Consider the following 22,419-nt stretch of genomic DNA (forward strand, 5'->3'; position numbering starts at 1 on the left):
ACTGTAAGCCGCAAGTTTGGGACGGGGAGAGGCTAACACGGTGCAGTAGCTTCCAGACAAAGGGACAGTCGGTTTATGGCTCGCCAACAGTTTCTGGTCAACAGGAAAAGGTACCTTCTCCTTCACCCGTGTCTCCTGAACAGCCCACTCGTCTTGATAGACAGGACAAGAACGAGAAGAAGCAGCATGGTCTCCATGACAATTAACGGCAGCGGGGGCAAGGAAGTGGACAGGCACTTTCGTGTACATCCCTGCTACAAGTGACACATTTGGCAGCATTTTTACATGACGTGCTGGTATGATTGAACTGGTGACATTTATAACACTGCAACAGATTGGGAATATAAGGACGCATAGAGATGACTTCATAGCCTGCCTTTATCTTGGTAGGAAGTGTTAACCGATTGAAATTCAGGAACAATGTGCGAGTGGGCACCAAATCGGCAGGTTCTTTTTTCGTAACCCTATGAACAGCAGTAACGCCCTGATCCGATAGATAATTCAGGGTGTATACGTGGACAAGGAAAAAAATGCCCGGATTTCCCGGTTAAAATACACTTTTTTCGTGTTAAGTGACAGTATACTGTTCCTTGGCACTGTAAAACTCGTCTATTCTTTGAATGTTTATAGTTTAACATACCGACATAGAATTTCCCCACACTTTAGAAAACGAAACTCAGGGGGGGAAAAAAAACATGTTTTGAAAGACCTTTAATGTGCAGCAACATGTACGCTGCATATTTCCGTATTACGAAGGTATAAATTTGAATTCCACCAAACTTTACAAAGCATTGAAATCGAGATTGCCACGTGCTTTTGTAAGCCAGTCATAGGTCATTCAGGTGATCTCGCCAGCTGATGACAGCATAGGACACGTGATGTAGTCAGCCAATAGCAAGATCACTCTTAAGTAGTGCGAACACACAAATAAGAAAAGTTGATTGTTTAAATTAACATACATAGCATTCACATATAATATTGGTCTCTAAGATTAACGAGCTGGAAGAGAAGCTAAGCTTCCACGTATAATGTTGTATCTTAAAGTGTAACACTTGCAAAAAAGATCATCACACAAATGTGCCAGCAAAACTTTTAATAATGACGTAAATGTCTTACCTTCTGGGCTCGAAATTCTTCTAAATGGTCGTCCTCGAAGAGTTGATTTTTAAATGAGAGTCAAACGCCTTGTGATTTAAGTAATTCATCGTACATTCTCGCACATAGTTCATCTTGCGTGCAAGGAAATTTGGTTTGAATGTAATGCTTTTCAAACCACCATTCACAATATTTTCCTGCGACCTATTAGAAACAGGTTCGTTTCAGCAGTTGGAATAGAGTGCCAGGTAATAGGCGTCACCGTTCTTACGCAGCTACGATGATGCAGGAAGCCCATATGTTCGTACGTATAAAACGTTAAAAGATCTTACATTATGTCATAAAAGAAACTACACATCAGAGGATGCTTCAAAAGCATCGGAATTTCGTGAACCATACTAAGTTGCATAATTTGGCTTAAAATGCACATTCATATGTCCAGATTCGTATGTAAATTTTCTTGGAGTATCAATGCTGTATTGTCTCAAGTTTGGTTCTTTTATTGCGGCGTAATGCCATACGTGCACTTGAAATGCAGCGAACAGTTGAAACTAGCCAATAGTGTGAAACTAAAAACTTCCTTTCAAATAAAGCAGAAAAGATTAATGAAAGCCAAATCTCTTTAGCAAACCGTTAAAAATAACTTCATTGTTCTGCAAGGTGATTAATGCTTGACTGTCAGGAAGGTGGAAATAAAATCTAAAACTAATAACATATTTTAGCCTTCTGTAATTATGTGAACGTATTTTAATTCATTTGATAACTCCTGACTGCAAAAATTCATTTGTTATAATTTAATGTGAGAGCAACAAACGAAGAGGAAACAACAAAATCACTTAACGTAAACACAGGTCTCGTGGAGACGACCCACCTCCCCACCACAACTGACTGCTCTGGGCATCAGCACCAGATATACTATATTTCCAAACCAGGTCAATATTAAGTAGTGGCGCCCAGTCCTACTTCTGTAACCAGAAGCGAAAGAAGGTATTACTCATACCCGACTCAACTGCGCATGCGCAAGAGCCCACCCGCAACTGCGAATCTAATTTAAACAGTTGTCACGTCATGCTCATTGGAGGCAATTTGTTATTATGAAGCACTGCATAGTCTTCCTAAAGCCTTTGACACACTTTGCTGTTGGCAGACGCTTGTATGAGCATTGTGTTTTCTTGTTGTACACGGCGCATTTCCTTTGCATCTTAACTTTTATTTTCGTTTTTTTCTCCTCTCTCGTTCATGTTTTGTTGCTGCAGTATTATTCTGCAATAGCAGGATACAGTAATATCCTTTGTTAGAGTATTGGTTCTTACCAGTCAAAAATCACAAAAATTTAACTGAAAACTAAAACAATGAAAAATTCCCGGAATTCTGAACAATTCCCAGGTTTTTCCCGGTTTCCTCCCGGATGAAAAAATTCCTGGGTTTTTCCCAGGTCGTATACACCCTGTAATTAGTTATTTCGTCCTCCGTCAAACTATCCAACAGCCGGGTGTAGATAACACCGCGGGGCGAGTTAAGTGTCCTGTGAGCATTCACTTTTATAGGATATTTGTGGAGGATTTGGGCCTTGAGAGCACTACCAATTTCCATTTGGAGACGAGAGCATGACTTCACAGGGCCGGCATTGCCATCCACACCTTTCTACATAACAAAGAGGTTAACAGTAGCAAAAGTCTGGTTTCCGTCTAAACATGAGACTGCTAGAAATCGAGGCGAAACAGGAAGAGACATCGAGGCAGGAGCCTCATTCCACTTTCGTTTATAGAAAACACTAAGAAGGAAAAGGAAAGTCAGTTATCAGGAAGAAGTCCCCCCATGATTGCCAGCGTCTCCGATGGCGCGCTCCTTCCAGCAGGGGCCCTCCAAATGGGAGCCCCCCACTTTAGGTGATTTTCCTTACCTTAGGTCACACCTCCCGAACAACAGACGGAAGGACCAATCAGCAGAGAGGGAAGGTAACAGCTCAGGCAATCACCCTTCCCGGGGCCTGGCCTGTACCAGGGGGTACGTGGCACCCTACATGCCAACCGGGGGCTGGGAATTACCCGTTACCCAGTCTCCTGCTGTGCGGCAAACATGTGAGTGGCCGTCCGGCACACACAGGGAGAAGGAGAGGGAAGAAGGAAAGGAGGAAGGAAAGAATGGCCTCAAACGTCACAGAGCAGGAACGGGGAAAGGAGCAGTGCAGGGAGAGAGCGATACAGGGAAGGAGCAGTGCAGGGAGAGAGCGATACAGGGAAGGAGCAGTGCAGGGAGAGAGCGATACAGGGAAGGAGCAGTATAAGGAAAGAGCAGTACAAGAGAGAAGAATCCTACAAGTAAACCAATGTAAATGAGCTTCAAGAGCCCATGGAGGCAAGAGACATCTCCCCAAGAGAGGGGGAAAGAACAGGAGAAGAAGAGACAAGCAGCACTGAAAAAGGAGCGGTGCTGCGAGGGCTGGGGGCCTGTGGCCGCCAAGCACGTACTCACCAAACAGTGGTGAGCCCCCTGGGGGGCTATTAGGGCTCCAAAATAGCTTATGACAACAGAACATAAAAAGCTGACTAATAGCAAAAAAGGCTAAAAGCTGTTTTTTCCTTTTTTTAGGGGGGGAGAGAAGAAGAAGGCAAAGGCAAGATAAACTTTTGGGACTACATGTACATCTGGACCCTGCAATTCACATCCACATCTCCCAGTTCCAGTTGCAAACTGGTCCACAGGAAAATGGTTGACAAGTCTGTGTGAGTATTTATCTCCCTAATTTAACCTTCATATTCTTTTCATAACATATGTATGAGGAGGCATTGTAGTGGTAGACTCTTCTAAGAAAGCTCACTGAATTTTAACATTAAACCACTGAACTGTGCACTATGCCTCTTCTAATGTCTGCCCACTGCAGGTGGACAAGCATTTTTTTAATGCTTTTATGCTTATCAAGCAAACCTGTAGAACAGAACACACTTATTTTCCAGATCATCTTTATTTCCTGTCAATTCTGTCCCACACTTATGAGCAAATTCAAGGTATTGGCCAAGGTTTCGTACGCTACCTCCCTTGTGTGTGGACTACACTGACTTCTTCCAATGAATTTCAGTGTGGTATCTGTCCTTCCTCCAATTAGTTTTATGTGGTTGTACACTTCAAATCGCTCCATGTGCATACTCCTGGATATTTAATGCACGTCGCTAGTTCCAGTGATTGTACTGCAATTTTTTAAATCATACAACAAATGGTTTTCCTGTCTATTTACACATGTTACATTAAATTGATCTCTGTTGAGGTTCAACAGTCAATCCCTGAACCTCGTGTTGATGCTCTGTAGTTCTTCCAGCGATTTGCTACAATTTTCTAATGATGTTACTTCTCCCCACCGGTACATAACAACACTGTCCATGAACAGCCTCACAGAATTTCCAGAGTAATCCGCTGGTTTATTTATACACCTTGTGGAAAGTAATGGTCTTCTAGACATTCCCTTGGAGTGCACCAAAAGTTACTTTTGTGTGAGAAGATTTCTCTCCATTAAGAATGACGTACTGTGTTCCATTTGCTAGAAACTCTACAATTCAATTACAAAGCTGGTCTGAAATGGTGCACCTGTTCATTAAGTGATAGTGCCAAACTGTATGTAACACTTTCCTTAAGTGAAGGGACATGGTCTCCTGGCCACCAATACATGCTGCCTTCTACGTCTTGGGCAACAAACAGAGCAAAACAGGTGTCACATGATAGTTGTTTTCAGAACCCTCATCCAGAAATGTCATACATGCAAACATAAGACATGATCAAAAATTTTACGACACACTGATGCAAAAGACTTAGGTCCGCATTTGTGTGTGCCTATCCAACATGCCCTCTGGGTGCCAATGACTGGGAACATTTCACTGCTGATAGAAGAGAAGCAGGTACTTTTGCATACTCTAAATTTAATTGCACAGGTATCTCATCGGGTTTAATCACCTTTTCTCTGTTGAGTGATTTCAGGTGACTTTTCTGTCCTGAGGTCCACTATTTTGATATACAATGACAAGCTGCAATATTATGACCAACTCAATAGTGTGGTGCGCCACATCTGGAATGCAGTACAGTAGGTAGTCCTGCATGGTATAGATACACAAAGTCTAATTTTTCCAAAGATATGTGGCACCAGTTGCCCAATGCTTCCATGGCAGTTTTAGAGCCATTCAAAGAAAGTTTACTGTCAGAGCAGTCGAGTCATTCAATGTAAAGTCAATACAGTGATTCAGATTTTGATAAAACTTTGGCATACAGTAAGGCTATATATAAATCAAGAAAAATACTCAATTTTATTAAAAAACATTGACCCATTTAGAAAATAAGGGATGTGAAGTTCTAAAAGCTCACAAAACACATCCCACTGCCATAATTTGAAACTGCTGTAGCAACACTAATTAAGCTAAAACAATGAGAGAGGTGCAATACTGCAGAATTGCTATGACTTTCTTTTAACTGCAACATAGTATGAGTAAGATGATTTTTTTTTTAAATTTTAATAAAAATTTAGAGTTTTCATTCATCAAACAAAGTATCTTCAAAAGTTTTCGAAAAAATTATATACAGGACTTCACATTATTGTTAACTAATTCCCTACGCACGGAAGTTTTTAAAGAAAAAAATTATAGATTTAAGTGGAAATATACATAAATTTAGTCCTGTTTCAACAGTAGATTCTGTTGTATCTGAAAATATCATTACCAACATTTTTAACGTACTTGACGCTATCTGTAAAATGCATGTAATGTCTGTGCCCCTTTGATGGTAGCAGTGCCTAAACAGCTCTTCTAGAAATCTTTCAGTTTCTATGAAGTATGGATGTAATGTTTTTAATTCCCCAATTAAAAAGTATTTCTGCACACTTGCTTTGCTGCTACTCTCTTAACAGTGCCACCGACACAATCACAAAGACTTTTTCCATACGCAAAGGCAACAAATGTCATACCATTTTCAGGCCAAAATCTTTTCTTAAAACACAAGTTCACAAAATTATTTTTAATCTAGGACTAGGCTGCACTGCCATCGGAAAAGTAGCAGATCTTCCGTACATCAGTTCAGGACCCGACCCCCCCCCCCCCCCCCAACTATGAACCTTGCCATTGGTGAGGCGGCTTGTGTGCCTCAGTGACACAGACAGCCGTATCACAGGTGCAACCACAATGCAGGGGTATCTGTTGAGAGGCCAGACAAACATGTGGAACTCAAGAGGGGCAGCATCCTTTCCAGTAGTTGCAGGGGCAACAGTCTGGATGACCGACTGATCTAGCCTTTTAACATTATCCAAAATGGCCTTGCTGTGATGGTACTGCAAACGGCTGAAAGCAAGGGGAAATTACAGCCACAATTTTTCCCAGGGGCTTTACTGTATGGTTAAATGATGATGGTGTACTCTTGGGTAAAACAGCACCACCCCATTCAGATTTCCGAGTGGGGACTACTCAGGACGACGACATTATCAGGAGAAAGAAAACTGGCATTCTATGGATTGGAGCGTGGGATGTCAGATCCCTTATTCGGGCAGGTAGGTTAGCAAATTTCAAAAGGGAAATGGATAGGTTAAAGTTAGATATAGTGTGAATTAGTGAAGTTTGGCAGCAAGAGGAACAAGACTTCTGGTCAGGTGAATACAAGGTTATAAATAGAAAATCAAATAGGGTAATGCAGGAGTAGATTTAATAATAAATAAAAAATAAAATAAAAATGCAGGTAAGCTACTATGAACAACATAGTCGACACATTATAGTAGCCAAGACAGACATGAAGCCCACACCTACCACAGCGGTACAAGTTTTTATGCCAACTAGCTCTGCAGATGATGAGGTTGAAGAAATGCATGATGAGATAAAATTATTCAGACAGTGAAGGGAGACGAAAATTTAATAGTCGTGGGTGACTGGAATTCGATTGTAGGAAAAGGAAGAGAAGGAAAAGTAGTAGGTGAATATGGAATGGGGTTAAGAAAGTGCAAAATTCTAACACTTGGTTTAAGAATCATGATAGAAAGTTGTATATGTGAAAGAGGCCTGGAGATGTTCCAGGTAGAATATATAATGGTAATACAGAGATTTAGAAACCAGGTTTTAAATTTAAGACATTTCTAGGGGCAGATGTGGACTGACCACAATCTATTGGTTATGAACTGTAGATTAAATCTGAAAAAACTGCAAAAAGGTGGGAATTTAAGGAGACGGAACCTGCATAAACTGAAAGAATCAGAGGTTGTAGAGAGTTTCAGAGAGAGCATTAGGGAATGATTGACAAGAACAAGTGAAAGAAATGCAGTAGCAGAAGAATGGGTTGCTTTGAGAGATGAAATGGTGAAGGCAGCAGAGGATTAAGTAGGTAAAAGGACGAGGGCTAGTAGAAATTCTTGGGTAACAGAAGAGATATTGAATTTAATTGATGAAAGGAGAAAATATAAAAATATAGTAAATGAAGCAGGCAAAAAGGAATACAAACATCTCAAAAATTTGCTCAACAGAAAGTGCTAAATAGGTAAGTGGGGATGGCTAGAGGACAAATGTAAGGATATAGAGTAATATATCACTAGAGGGTAAGATAGATACTGCCTACAGGAAAATTGAAGAGACCTTTGGAAAAGAGAAACCACCTATATGAATATCAAGAACTCAGATGGAAAACCAGCTCTAAGCAAAGAAGGTAAACCAGAAAGGTGGAAGGAATATACAGATGATTTATACAAGGGCAATATTATGGATATGGATGAGGACGTCTATGAAGATGAAATGGGAGCTATGATTGTGCGAAGAGTGTGACAGAGCACTGAAAGACCTAAGTCGAAACAAGGCCCCAGGAGTAGACAACATTCCATTAAAACTACTGATAGCCTTGGGAGATCCAGCCACGATAGAACTCTACCACCTGGCAAGAAAGATGTACGAGACAGGCGAAATACCCTCAGACTTCAAGAAGAATATAATAATTCCAATACCAAAGATACCAAGTGTTGACAGGTCTGAAAATTACCAAACTACCAGTTTAATAAGTCATGGCTGCAAAATACTGACATGAATTCTTTACAGACAAACGGAAAAACTGGTAGCAGCTGACAACGAGGAAGATCAGTTTGGATTCCATAGAAATGTTGGAACATGAGACAATACCGATCCTACGACTTACCTTAGAAGATTGATTAAGGAAAGGGAAACCCATGTGTCTTGCATTTGTAGATGTAGAGAAGGCTTTTAACAAGGCTGGCTGGAATACTTTCTTTCAAATTCTAAAGGCGGCAGGGGTAAAATACAGGGAGCGTAAGGCTATTTACAATTTGTACAGAAACCAGAGGGCAGTAATACCAGGCAAGGGGCATGAAAGAGAAGCAGTGGTTGAGAAGTGAGTGAGACAGGGTTGTAACCTATCCCCGATGTTATTCAATCTGTATATTGAGCAAGCAGTAAAGGAAACAAAAGAAGAAAAATTCGGAGTAGGTATTAAAATCCATGGAGAAGAAATAAAAACTTTGAAGTTCACCGATGACACCGTAATTCTGTCAGAGGCAGCAAAGGACTTGGAAGAGCAGTTGAACGGAATGGATGGTGTCTTGAAGGGAGGGTATAAGATGAACATCAACAAAAACAAAATGAGGATAATGGAATGTAGTCGAATTAAGTCGGGTGATGCTGAGGGAATTAGATTAGGAAATGAGACACTTAAAGTAGTAAAGGAGTTTTGCTATTTGGGGAGCAATATAACTGATGATGGTCGAAGTAGAGAGGATATAAAATGTAGACTGGCAATGGCAAGGAAAGTGTTTCTGAAGAAGAGAAATTTGTTAACATTGAGTATAGATTTAAGTGTCAGGAAGTCATTTCTGAAAGTATTTGTATGGAGTGTAGCCCCGTGTATGGAAGTGAAACATGGACGAGAAATAGTTTGAACAAGAAGAGATTAGAAGCTTTTGAAATGTGGTGCTACAGAAGTGTGCTGAAGATTAGATGGGTAGATCACTTAAGGAGACCTGGATGTGAAATGACTGAAATTTTAGAATTTTTTTCTCACCATCTGAAAGACCATTTTATCCTGTTTAAAATATGTATTTTTTTTATCTACTTTTCAGTTGTTGATTTGATCTCAAATGCTCCTTGAACAAAAGCTGCAAACCAGCTGTGTTCATGCGACAGGCAAGTAATATCACCATAAACATTTCTTGTCTGCCAGTGTCATGGAAACAATAAAGCCAATATACAGGGACCTTGCATACAAAATTACTTAGCAAATGTCTACATGGCCATACACAAAACCCTGATGAGATTTGCAACAGCTCCATGTTGCAACGAGTACCAAAAACAGTGTTTGTTGGATGGACAGTATTCAAAACGTGTGATGAATGCTGTAATCAGCAGGACAAAAGTAATGGATAAATGAGGCATCCAGGTAGGAAATAATATGATAGCTGCTCTGCCACAGATCATCAGCGACTAGCTGAAGCTGAAAGGGCTGTGGAAGCCAAAACTAAAGAGTCCAGAGTAAGGAAAAGGCTCCTGAAGAAGTCTACAGAGGGTAAAGAAGCAGCTGGCCAACAAGATTATGCTGCTGGAATGTTCTGAAAGACGCATACGATGAGTCAGAAACAGCATGAATATTTTTTATCATTTTCTCAAAACTACATTTTCAGAAATTAGGAACATCTAACTTCACAATGGTTTTATCCATGTTCACCAAATTTCTGTCAATTGACGAACAGGATAGTATCTTCGTATTATGCCTAATACATCACAGAAATGATCTATGTCATTTTGTATATAATTTTAGCAGTATGTTTTAGACAAAATTGTAATGTGGTATAATAAGAGTTTTTATATTTCCTCTGATTTACTCCAAACTGCGAAATGAGAGGCATAATGTGTTCCTATGAATGTTAACAGCAGCCTGCTATAGTTTGAATGCTATTAGACTGGTGATGGATCAGAAAATGGTACCAGAATGGGAAAGTGCATTATAAGAACATCTATTAGGCAAACTACTGTAATTCTTCAACTATAATATTTCAATAAATTTCCTTTGACAGTTTGTGGTTTTTATCAACAATGGATGAAATTAACTCAACTTCGTCTGCATTGTACACCAAGAATAACGTGCACTGAGAGCGAGGTATAAAAATGCAGCCCGTTTATGTCAAGGTCTCCTTATCTAATGAGGTGGTACTGAATACAATTGGGGAGAAGAGAAATTTGTGGCACAACTTGACTAGAAGAAGACATAGGTTGATAGGACATGTTCTGAGGCCCCAATTTAGTATTGACGGGGAGCAGCAAGGAGGGTAAAAATCTTTAGAGGATACCAAGAGATGAATGCACTAAACAGATTCAGAAGGATGTAGGTTGCAGTAGGTACCTGGAGAGGAAGCGGCGGCGGCGGCGACGGCGACGACGACGATATGATCAATTTTTCAGAAAATAATTAAATGAACTCCAATGAGGTCTTCCACACTGTTTCTAATTTACAGACTGTCAAAAAGTGATATTTTCAACCATATTATTTTAAAGCATATTTTGAGGTTGAACTTTCTGTTGTTTTTGTTGTAGTCTTCAGTCCAGAGACTGGTTTGATGCAACTCTCCATGCTACTCTACCCCATTCAAGCCTGTTCATCTCCGAATAACTACTGCAATCTAAATCCTTCTGAATCTGCTTAGTGTATTCATCTCTTGGTCTCCCTCTACAATTCTTATCCTCCACGCTGCCCTCCAATACTTAATTGGTGATTCCTTGATGCCTCATAATGTGTCCTACCAACTGATCCCTTCTTATAGTCAAGTTGGGCCACAAATTCCTCTTCTCCCCAGTTCTATTCAGTATCTCATTAGTTATGTGATCTACCCATCTAATCTTCAGCATTCTTCTGCAGCACCACATTTCGAAAGCCTCTATTCTCTTCTTGTCTACATTGTTTAACGTCCATGTTCCACTTCCACACATGGCTACAGTCCAGACAAATGCCTTCAGAAAGAGACTTCCTAACACTATATTCTATATTCAATGTTCACAAATTTCTCTTCTTCAGAAACACTTTTCCTGCCATTTTCAGTCTACGTTTTATAGCCTCTACTTCAGGATTCATCAGTTATTTTGCTGGCCAAGCAGCAAAACCAAACTACTATTCTAAGTGCCTCGTTTCCTGATCTAATTCGCTCAGCATCACCTGTTTGAATTCTACTACGTTCCATTACTTCTGTTTTACATTTGTTGATGTTCATCTTATTCTCCTTTCAAGACACTTTCCATTCCGTTCAACTGCTCTCCCAAGTATTTTCTGTCTGACAGAATTACAATGTCATCAGCAAATTCGAAGTTTTTCTTTCTTCTCCCTGAACTTTAATTCCGATTCCAAATTTTTCTTTGGTTTCCTTTACTGTTTGTTCAATGTACATACTGAATAACGTTGGGAATAGGCCATAACACTGTCTCACTCACTCTTCAACCACTGCCTCCTTTTCATCTCCCACAGCTTTTATAACTGCCATCTAGTTTTTGTACAAGTGGTAAATAGCCTTTCACTCCCAGTATTTCATCCCTGCTGCCTTCAGAATTTCAAAGAGAGTATTCCAGTCAACATCGTTAACAGTTTTCACTACATCTACAAATGCTGTAACATACGTTTGCCTTTCCTTAACCTGTCTTCTAAGATAACTCATAGGGTCAGTATTGCCTCATGTGTTTCTACATTTCTCCAGAATCCAAAGGGATCATCCCCAAGATCAGCAACCAGTTTTTCTATTCTCATGTAAAGTATTGGTGTTAGTATTTTGCAACCATGACTTATTAAACCGACAGTTCAGTAATTTTCACACCTGTCAGCACCTGCTTTCTTTGAGAGTGGACTTACTATATTCTTCTTTAAGTCTGAGGGTATTTCACTTGCCTCGTACATCTTGCTTACCTGATGGTAGCGTTGTCATGGCTGACTCAACGCTATCAGTAGTTCTAATGGAATGTTGTCTATCCCGGAGCCTTGGTTCGAGTTAGATCTTTCAGTGCTCTGTCAAATTCTTCGTGCCATATCTTATCTCCCCACTTCATCTTCACTCACGTCTTCTTCAATTTCAATAATATTGCCCTCAAGTACATCGTCCTTGTGTAGACACTCTGTATACTCCTTCCACCTTTCTGCTTTCCCTTCTTTGCTTAGGACTGGTTTTCCATCTGAGCTCTTGATATTCATACAGTTGGTCCTCTTGTCCCTAAAGGTCTCTCCAATTTTCCTGTAGGCAGTAACTACCTTACCCATAGATATATATGCTTCTATATCCTAGCATCTGTCCTCTAGCCATCCCTGCTTAACCATTTTGCACTTTCTGTCGATCACATTTTTCAGATGTTTGTATTCCTTTTGCCTGCTTATTTGCTGTGCTTTTATATTTTCTCCTTTCCTCAGTTAAATTCAATATTTCTTCTGTTACCCAAGGATTTGTACTAGCCCTCGTCTTTTTACCTAATTGTTCCTCTGCTGCATTCGCTATTTCAGCTCTCAAAACTACCCTTCTTCTACCATATTTCTTTCCCCTCTAGTTAACTATTCCCTAACGCTCTCTGAAATGCTCTACAACCTCTGGTTCTTTCAGTTTATCCAGGTCCCTTCTCCTTAAATTCCTACCTTTTTGCAGTTTCTTCAGTTTTAATCTACCGTTCATAACCAATAGATTGTGCTCAGGGTCCACATCTGCCCTGGAAATGACAGTTTAAAATCTGCTTTGTATACCTATGTCTTACCATTATGTAACCTATCACGTCTTCCAGTGTCTCCAGGCCTCTTCCATGTATACAACCTTCTTTCATGATTCTTAAACCAAGTGTTAGAATTTTCCTTTCCCTACTATCGAATCCCAGTCCCCCAAGACTATTAAATTTTCATCTCCCTACACTATCTGAATAATTTCTTTTATCTCATCATACTTTTCTTCAATATCTTCCGTCATCTATGGAGCTAGTTGGCATATAAACTTGTACTACTGTGGTAGGTATGGGCTTTGTGTCTATCTTTGCTACAATAATGCATTAACTATTCTGTTTGTAGTAGCTTATCAGCTTTCCTATTTTGTTATTCGTTATTAGACCTACTCCTGCATTACCCCTATTAGATTTTCTATTTATAACCCTGTATTCGCCTGACCAAAAGTCTTTTTCCTCCTGCCATAGAACTTCACTAATTCCCACTTTATCTAACTTTAATAACCTATCCATTTCTCTTTTTTCAGGGTGTATAAGTGGACAAGGAAAAAAAATTTCTGGATTTTTGCCAGATCTCCCGGTTAAAAATACACTGTCTCCCGGTGAAAATACACTTTTTTCATGTGAAGTAACAGTATACTTTTCCTCATAACTGTAAAATTTATCAATCATTTGAATTGTGATGTTTTTGTACAGCGGCCTAGAGTTTCCCGGCACTTTAGAAAACGAAACTCGGGGGAAAACCCACGTTTTGGAAAGTTCTTTGAAGTGCAGCAACATATATGCTGCATATTTTTGTATTACGAAAGTATAAATTCGAATTTCACAAAAAACAGCATGCTACTTTCTGAAGCATTGAAATTGAGATTGCGATGCGCTTTTGAAAGCCAGTCATAGCTCATGTCACGTGATCTCGCCAGCTGATGTCAGCGGATACTAATAGCATAGGACACATGACGTAGTCAGCCAATAGCAAAATCACTGTTATGTAGCGCTAACACAGAAACAGGAATAGTTAATGGTCTAAATTAATGTACATAGTGTTGCTACAGGAAAAGGAAACTTTTCATATATAATATTTGTCAAAAAGATTAATAAGCTACAAGAGAAACTAAGCTTTCACATATAATGTTGATCTTTTTTTGCACCTTTTACACTTTAGGACACATCACACAAATATGCCAGTAAAATGTTTAATACCAACATAAATCTCTGATCTTCTGGGATCAAAATTCTTCTAAATGGCTTGTCATCAAAGAGTTGATTTTTAAATGAGAGTCAAATGCTCTGTGATTTAAGAAATTCACTGTACATTCTCGCACATAGTTCACCTTGCGCAAAAGGAAATTTACTTTGAAAATAATGCTTTTCAAACCACAATTTTCCCGAGACCTGTTACAAATAGATTTGTTCCAGCAGTGGCCAGAGAGTGCCACATAAGAGGCATCCCCGTGCTTGCGCAGCTAAGATGACGTAGGAAGCCCGTATGTCTGTATGCGTATAATATTAAGTAGATCTTACATTTTGTCATAAAAGAAACAAGACATCAGAGGATACTTCAAGAGAGTCAGAATTTCTTGTACCATACTGAGATGAATAATTCACATTAAAGTGCACATTCGTACGTCCAGATTCCCAACGAAGTAGCCCTCAACCTCATATTAAGCTTTTCAGAGTGGTTTTCGGGATGTAAATTTTCTAGGAGTACCAGTACTGTATTATCTCATGTTTGGTTCTTTATTATTGAATAATGCCACACATGTTAGAAGATGAAAAACGTGCACTTGAAATGCAGTGAACAGTTAGTTGAAACTAGCCAATAGTGTGGAATTAAACACTTCATTTGAAACAAACTGGCCGCCCCAACGGTAAAGATAAATAAAAGGAGAATTTCTTTAGCAAAGCAACAAAAAAACTTCATTGTTCTGCAAGGCGATTAATACTTGACTGTCAGAAAGGTGGAAGTAAAATAAAATCTGGAACTAACAACATATTGTAGCCTTCCGTAATTAGATGAATGTATTTTAATTCACTTGATAGTATCCAGGCAAAGAATTTTTTTTTATTTATTTGACGTGAAAGCAGTAAACGAAGAGGAAACAGCAAAATCACTAAATGTAAACACATTTCACATGGAGCCCCCCCCCCAAATAACTCAGACTGCTCTGCACATCAGCCCCAGATCTACGATATTTCGAACCAGGGCAATAGATTTGCAGTAGATAAGAATACTCTGGAAATAACTAAACAAACTCTTACATACACAGTACTTAAATTTATTTAGCCTAGATCATTAGTCCCTCCCAAATTTTATTAAGAATCTGAGAAGGAGGCAGTTTATTATTATTATTATTATACTGAGAGCTGGAAAGAGTTTAAAGAAAATGAAAAATAGAGGAAGGAAAAAGTTATGTAGATCAAAAGAAGCAGTAAGTTGTCTGGACTTGGGAGATAAACCCCTGATAAATTTAAATACCTCGGTGGAACATATAAACATGAAAAAAGCAAGTAAAATCACAACCCAGAGGGGGGGGGGGGCAAACTAGAAGAGCGTACATGAAAGTGTCGAATCTGTACAATAAATGAATTTTTCTACAGATGTTGTAAAACCACAAGTCCTGTATTGCTAGAAACATTACATTCATCCAGATGCATGGCAGATCTGGCAACAATAGGAAGAATCTTCAAAAAAATATTAGGTCACAATTGTGGCAACTGGGGTTTGAGACCAAATAAGGAAATATACTTATTCTGCCTTAAAATAACAGATGAGATCAGGGAAACACGTGTTATACATATACACTATGGACAGTTTGTGTGTATCTTTGTTAGGCTGTCTTCCTTCATTATCTCATTCTTCCATATCAGGAAAACAAATGAGTAAGGAAGCAAGACAACAATGGACTAAGAAGAAATGCAAATTTAATAGGAAACCTTACTTAGCATGAACAAATTCAAACTAGAATACAAGAAATTTAAAGGTTTTCAGGACGATAAAACAGAACAAAAAGTGGTGTCAGATGGTCAGATGCGAGAAAAAGAGCTCATTCTGAGAAAAATAAAGTTTTGAAGGACGATGAGGGAAAAGAGAAGAATAGTTATCCAGGCATGGTCCTTAGTTGGCCTGTAATAAAATTACAAAATCCATTTTGCATTTTTTGTAGTTTGTGTGTCCATTACACGCGTCAAAATAATCCGACACTTTTCCATTATTCAATATACATTTTCCGAATATACTAGTATCCTGAAGTTTAGGTTTTCGTGATAAAAAGTGTGTTAAATGTGGCAAAATGCATTTAAATATGTAACAATTAGGCTATGCTAAAGGTCAATCTGTTACTGCGACCTGTCTTTGGCATTAACATTTGTTGACTTCACCTACACACTAATAAATTGTCACCTTTCAATCTAACCCAGATCTAAGGCTAGGCCAAAGAGCAGTGTCACAACAATCAATATTTTAGAGGTTGTTTACTATCACACTACAGCCCCCTGCTGCAAAGCTTACCACGAGCAGATTATGTGCATGGAATATGACTGCTACCACCCCAGTGTGGTTACACTACTATAGCACAGAAGAATATTACTTTTATCAATTTCTGCGAACTATCAGCTTAATAAGTCACAGCTGCAAAAAACTAACACGAATTCTTTACAGACGAAGGAAAAACTGGTAGAAGCCAACCTTGGGGAAGATCAGTTTGGATACCGTAGAAACACTGGAACACGTGAGGCAATACTGACCTTACGACTTATCTTAGAAGAAAGATTAAGGAAAGGCAAACCTACGTTTCTAGCATTTGCAGACTTAGAGAAAGCTTTTGACAATGTTGACTGGAATACTCTCTCAAATTCTAAAGGTGGCAGGGGTAAAATACAGGGAACGAAAGGCTATTTACAATTTGTACAGAAACCAGATGGCAGTTATAAGAGTCGAGGGGCATGAAAGGGAAGCAGTGGTTGGGCAAGGAGTGAGACAGGGTTGTAGCCTCTCCCCGATGTTATTCAATCTGTATATTGAGCAAGCAGTAAAGGAAACAAAAGAAAAATTCGGAGTAGGTATTAAAATTCATGGAGAAGAAATAAAAATTTTGAGGTTCGCCGATGACATTGTAATTCTGTCAGAGACAGCAAAGGACTTGGAAGAGCAGTTGAATGGAATGGACAGTGTCTTGAAAGGAGGATATAAGATGAACATCAACAAAAGCAAAACAAGGATAATGGAATGTAGTCTAAGTCGGGTGATGCTGAGGGAATTAGATTAGGAAATGAGGCACTTAAAGTAGTAAAGGAGTTTTGCTATTTGGGGAGCAAAATAACTGATGATGGTCGAAGTAGAGAGGATATAAAATGTAGGCTGGCAATGGCAAGGAAAGCACTTCTGAAGAAGAGAAATTTGTTAACATCCAGTATTGATTTAAGTGTCAGGAAGTCATTTCTGAAAGTATTTGTATGGAGTGTAGCCACGTATGGAAGTGAAACATGGACGATAAATAGTTTGGACAAGAAGAGAATAGAAGCTTTCGAAATGTGGTGCTACAGAAGAATGCTGAAGATTAGATGGGTAGATCACATAACTAATGAGGAAGTATTGAATAGGATTGGGGAGAAGAGAAGTTTGTGGCACAACTTGACCAGAAGAAGGGATCGGTTGGTAGGACATGTTTTGAGGCATCAAGGGATCACCAATTTAGTATTGGAGGGCAGCGTGGAGGGTAAAAATCGTAGAGGGAGGCCAAGAGATGAATACACTAAGCAGATTCAGAAGGATGTAGGTTGCAGTAGGTACTGGGAGATGAAAAAGCTTGCACAGGTTAAGAGTAGCATGGAGAGCTGCATCAAACCAGTCTCAGGACTGAAGACCACAACAACAACATTAATTTCTGTTATTAAGTTCACAAAAGGAAGCTGCTTACTTCTGTTCAAATCCAATAGTATAATATTTCATCAAGAAGTGCATAACTTATTCTAAAATATGTCTTTAAAGCTAAGTGATTTTATAATCTACAATTCAAACAACATAAAAAGGCCAACACACTTACCGATCATTCTCAGTTGTGTAATTGAATACAAATTAGCAGACTGGTTAACTCTGGACACCTGGAGTGGATAGTTGTCCTCGTCTAGATTACCATCTGCTTCAGCTTCAAATTCCATACTTTCTGGAGTTGGATCCTCAGGCTCTTGTTTAATAACAATATTTGGGTCAAGTTCAGTGTTAGCCGACTCATTTGGTTTTGTCTGTCTTCCTTTCTTTGGACGCTTTGTACGTGGCATATTTTAATCTGTGTATTACTGTTGAGGAGAAGGTAAGGAAAGGTAGCAACAGTTATTCCAAAAATTATTTGGAGGAAAACAGTAATTTATGTTGGCACAAATATCAATAAACAACATATGTAACTGTATAGATAAGAAATCTACTCAGCAAATGGCAGCATGAGAACAAATACTAAAAAAAGGTCTTATTTATGAAAGCTTTTGGATCCAGTGGCTCCTCCTTCCGGCAGAAGGGTTTAAGGGGGAGTATGAGAGGTGAAGGGGAGGTTGAGGAAAAGAGGTAGAGTTCGGAGAAGTCACCAGTACCCTGGGTCAGGTAAGACTTACCAGATGTGATGAGAAGGAAAGAAAGGAGTCTGTCCTCATCCTATCCAGTAAGTCTCCCCTGACCATGGGTTCTGGGTGATATTTCCACACTACCTCACACAACCTGCAATTTTCCCGATGTGTGTGAACCCTTCACCACCTTGGCTTCATGTGGTGGCCCATGTTCACCTTGGACTTAATTAGCATCCTACGAAAACTAATGCAAATTCGATCCATCAATGTTTCTCAATCTTCGCACAGAATTTAGCAACCTTTGTGTACACTGATGATTCTTGGACAGACTGTAGTGCCAGATGTGGCTTCGTCACTGGCACTGATGATTTTCACTATCTGCTCTCGGAACAATGATTAGTATTTACAGCAGAGCTCTTTGCTGCTATCAGGCCACACAGTACATCCGGCAACATGATGATGTTGTTGTTGTTGTTGTTGTGGTCTTCAATCCTGAGACTGGTTTGATGCAGCTCTCCATGCTACTTTCAGAAATGACTTCCTGACACTTAAATCTATACTCAATGTTAACAAATTTCTCTTCTTTAGAAACGCTTTTCCTTGCCATTGCCAGTCTACATTTTATATCCTCTCTACTTCGACCGTAATCGGTTACTTTGCTCCCCAAATAGCAAAACTCCTTTACTACTTTAAGTGTCTCATTTCCTAATCTAATTCCCTCAGCATCACCTGACTTAATTCGACTGCATTCCATTATCCTTGTTTTGCTTTTGTTGATGTTCATCTGATATCCTCCTTTCAAAACACTATCCATTCCGTTCAACTGCTCTTCCAAGTCCTTTGCTGTCTCTGAAAGAATTACAATGTCATTGGCGAACCTCAAAGTTTTTATTTCTTCTCCATGGATTTTAATACCTACTACGAATTTTTCTTTTGTTTCCTTTACTGCTTGCTCAATATACAGACTGAATAACATCGGGTATAGGCCACAACCCTGTCCCACTCCCTTCTCGACCACTGCTACCCTTTCGTGGCCTTCGACTCTTATAACTGCCATCTGGTTTCTATACAAATTGTAAATAGCCTTTCGCTCCCTGTACTTACCCCTGTCATCTTTACAATTTGAAAGAAGGTATTCCATTTAAGATCATCAAAAGCTCTCTCTAACTGTACAAATGCTATAAACATGGATTTGCCTTTCTTTAACCTATCTTCTCTCCTCTGAGAAGTTGTAGGGTCAGTATTGCTTCGTGTGATCCTACATTTCTCCTGAATCCAAACTGATCTTCTCCGAGGTCGACTTCTACCAGTTTTTCCATTCGTCGGTAAAGAATTCTTGTTAGTGTTTTGCAGCTGTGACTTATTAAACTGATAGTTCGGTAATTTTCACATCTATCAACGCCTGCTTTCTTTGGAATTATTATATTCTTCTTGAAGTCTGAGGGTACTTTGCCTGTCTCATACATCTTGCTCACCAGATGGTAGAGTTTTGTCATGACTGGCTCTCCCAAGGGCGGCAGTAGTTCTAATGGGATGTTGTCTACTCCTGGGCCTTGTTTCGACTCAGGTCTTTTAGTGCTCTGTCAAACTCTTCACAGAGTATCTTATTTCCCATTCCATCTTCATCTACATCCTCTTCCCTTTCCATAATATTGTCCTCAAGTACATCGCCCTTATATACACCCTCTATATACTCCTTCCATCTTTCTGCTTTCCCTTCTTTGCTTAGAACTGGGTTTGCATCTGAGCTCTTGATATTCATAAAAGTGGTTCTCTTTTCTCCAAAGGTCTCCTTAATTTCCCTTAGGCAGTATCTATCTTACCCCTAGTGAGAAGCCCCTACATCCTTACATTTGTCCTCTAGCCATCCCTGCTTAGCAGTTTTGCACTTCCTGTCGATCTCACTTTTGAGACGTTTGTATTCCTTTTTGCCTGCTTCATTTACTGCATTTTTATATTTTCTCCTTTCATCAATTAAATTCAATATTTCTTCTGTTATCCAAGGATTTCTACCAGCCCTCATCTTTTACCTACTTGATCCTCTGCTGCCTTCGCTACTTCATCCCTCAAAGCTGCCCAGTCTTCTTCTACTGTATTTCTTTCCCCCATTCCTGTCAATTGTTCCCTTATGCTCTCCCTGAAACTCTCTACAACCTTTGGTTTAGTCAGTTTATCCAGGTCCCTCGTTCTTCCTCTTTCATTTCTTACCCCCAAACCGTATTCACCTACTATGTTTCCTTCTCTCCCTTTTCCTACTACCGAATTCCAGTCACCCATGACTATTAAATTTTCGTCTCCCTTCACTACCTGAATAATTTATTTTATCTCATCATACACTTCATCTATTTCTTCTTCATCTGCAGAGCTAGTTGGCACATAAACTTGTACTACTGTAGTGGGCGGGGTCTTCATGTCTATATTGACCACAATAATGCATTCATTATGCTGTTTGTAGTAGCTTACGCGCACTCCTATTTTTTTTATTCATCATTAAACCTACTCCTGCATTACCCCTATTTGATTTTGTATTTATAACCCTGTATTCACCTGACCAAAAGTCTTGTTCCTCCTGCCACCGAACTTCACTAATTCCCACTATATCTAACTTTAACCTATCCATTTCCCTTTTTAAATTTTCTAATCTACCTGCCCGATTAAGTGATCTGACATTCCACACTCCAATCTGTAGGACACCAGTTTTCCACCCGGAGATCCGAATGGGGGACTACGAGTATTTTACCTCCGGAATATTTTACCCAAGAGGATGCCATCATCATTTTATCATACAGTAAAGCTGCATTCCCTCGGGAAAAATTACGGCTGTAGTTCCCCTTTGCTCTCAGCCGTTCGCAGTAACAGCACAGCAAGGCTGTTTTGGTTAGTGTTACAAGGCCAGATCAGTCAATCATCCAGACTGTTGCCCCTGCAACTACTGAAAAGGCTGCTGCTCCTCTTCAGGAACCACACGTTTGTCTGGCCTCTCAACAGATACCCCTCCGTTGTGGTTGCAACTACGGTACAGCCATCTGTATCGCTGAGGCACGCAACATAAGCTTGTCGGTTGGGTCCTCTGATCTGACTCAGTGCCCTTCAGAACCTCTGCGTGCAGTACACAGTCCATCCCTTAGTGCAATGGGTCCTAGAAAGCTTCCACTTGCTTACTTTTGAGGGAGCCACTGATGATTATGTGGGTTCCTGGTCATTCGGTCTGATGGGAAACAAGGCTAATGATGCTGCCACCAAGGGTGCAATTTATCACGACTAGCTAGTTCTTTCATTCTTCCGATGATCTCCGTGTTGCCATCAATCAGCAGGTGGTGTCACTTTGGCATCACCATTGGTCTTCCCTTCATGGGAACAAGCTCTGGGGAGTTAACCACTCCAGCAGCTTGACCGACATCCTATCGGCCCTCTCACCATTTTAGCGAGGTTGCGTCTTGGGCATTGTCTTTTCAGCCATCCTTTTTGTTAAGGGTGAAATTTGGAAATTTGTGGGTAGGTCTTATGGGACCAAATTGCTGAGGTCACAGGTCCCTAAGCTTACGCATTACATAAACTAACTTTAACTTATGCTAAGGACAACACACACACACACACACACACACACACACACACACACACACACAAGGGATGGGGGCAAGCCGCGCGTCGCCTCAGACCACGTGGCTATGTTAAGGGTGATCCCATCAGTGCACATTATCGTAACCTTTGATGGGTTGCCATTTCCAGACCGAATACAGTTTCTTTTTTTTTTTAACCGCTTATGTACCAGTAGTATGTTTGCTGTCCGAGTTAGTGGCCGTTTTAGCAAATGATGCACGAGCTGTCACCTGCATTTCATTTTTTATCCGCTGTAGCAATATGGCAAAGGACATTTAATCTTTGGTTGAGAACCTCCACAGCATTTTTTGTGGACCTTTCTTCAAGAGGGAGTCCTTGTTCTTAGCTCTCTTTCCTCCCATTGATTGGGCTTCACATGTAGTAATTTTTAACGACTTTTTCATATTGGTGTTCTGGGTTCTGGCTTGAGCACATATGACCCCTAGTTGTTTTTGCGCTCTAAAACAAAATAAACTCATTT

At 39.8% G+C, this 22,419-nt stretch overlaps 1 protein-coding gene across 1 annotated transcript in view; it reads right to left on the bottom strand.

The window, feature by feature from the left end:
- Positions 1–22,419, bottom strand: part of LOC124776733 — an 86,675-nt gene that overhangs the window by 40,436 nt on the left and 23,820 nt on the right. Inside the window, exon 2 of the mRNA XM_047251853.1 lies at positions 17,825–18,077. Within this exon, the coding sequence (XP_047107809.1) occupies positions 17,825–18,059 (235 nt within the window). The 5' untranslated portion in view covers positions 18,060–18,077. The remainder of the gene's footprint in view (positions 1–17,824; positions 18,078–22,419) is intronic.

The sequence above is a fragment of the Schistocerca piceifrons genome, chromosome 2 (genome assembly GCF_021461385.2).
Source record: "Schistocerca piceifrons isolate TAMUIC-IGC-003096 chromosome 2, iqSchPice1.1, whole genome shotgun sequence".
Taxonomy (NCBI): Eukaryota; Metazoa; Arthropoda; class Insecta; order Orthoptera; family Acrididae; genus Schistocerca; species Schistocerca piceifrons.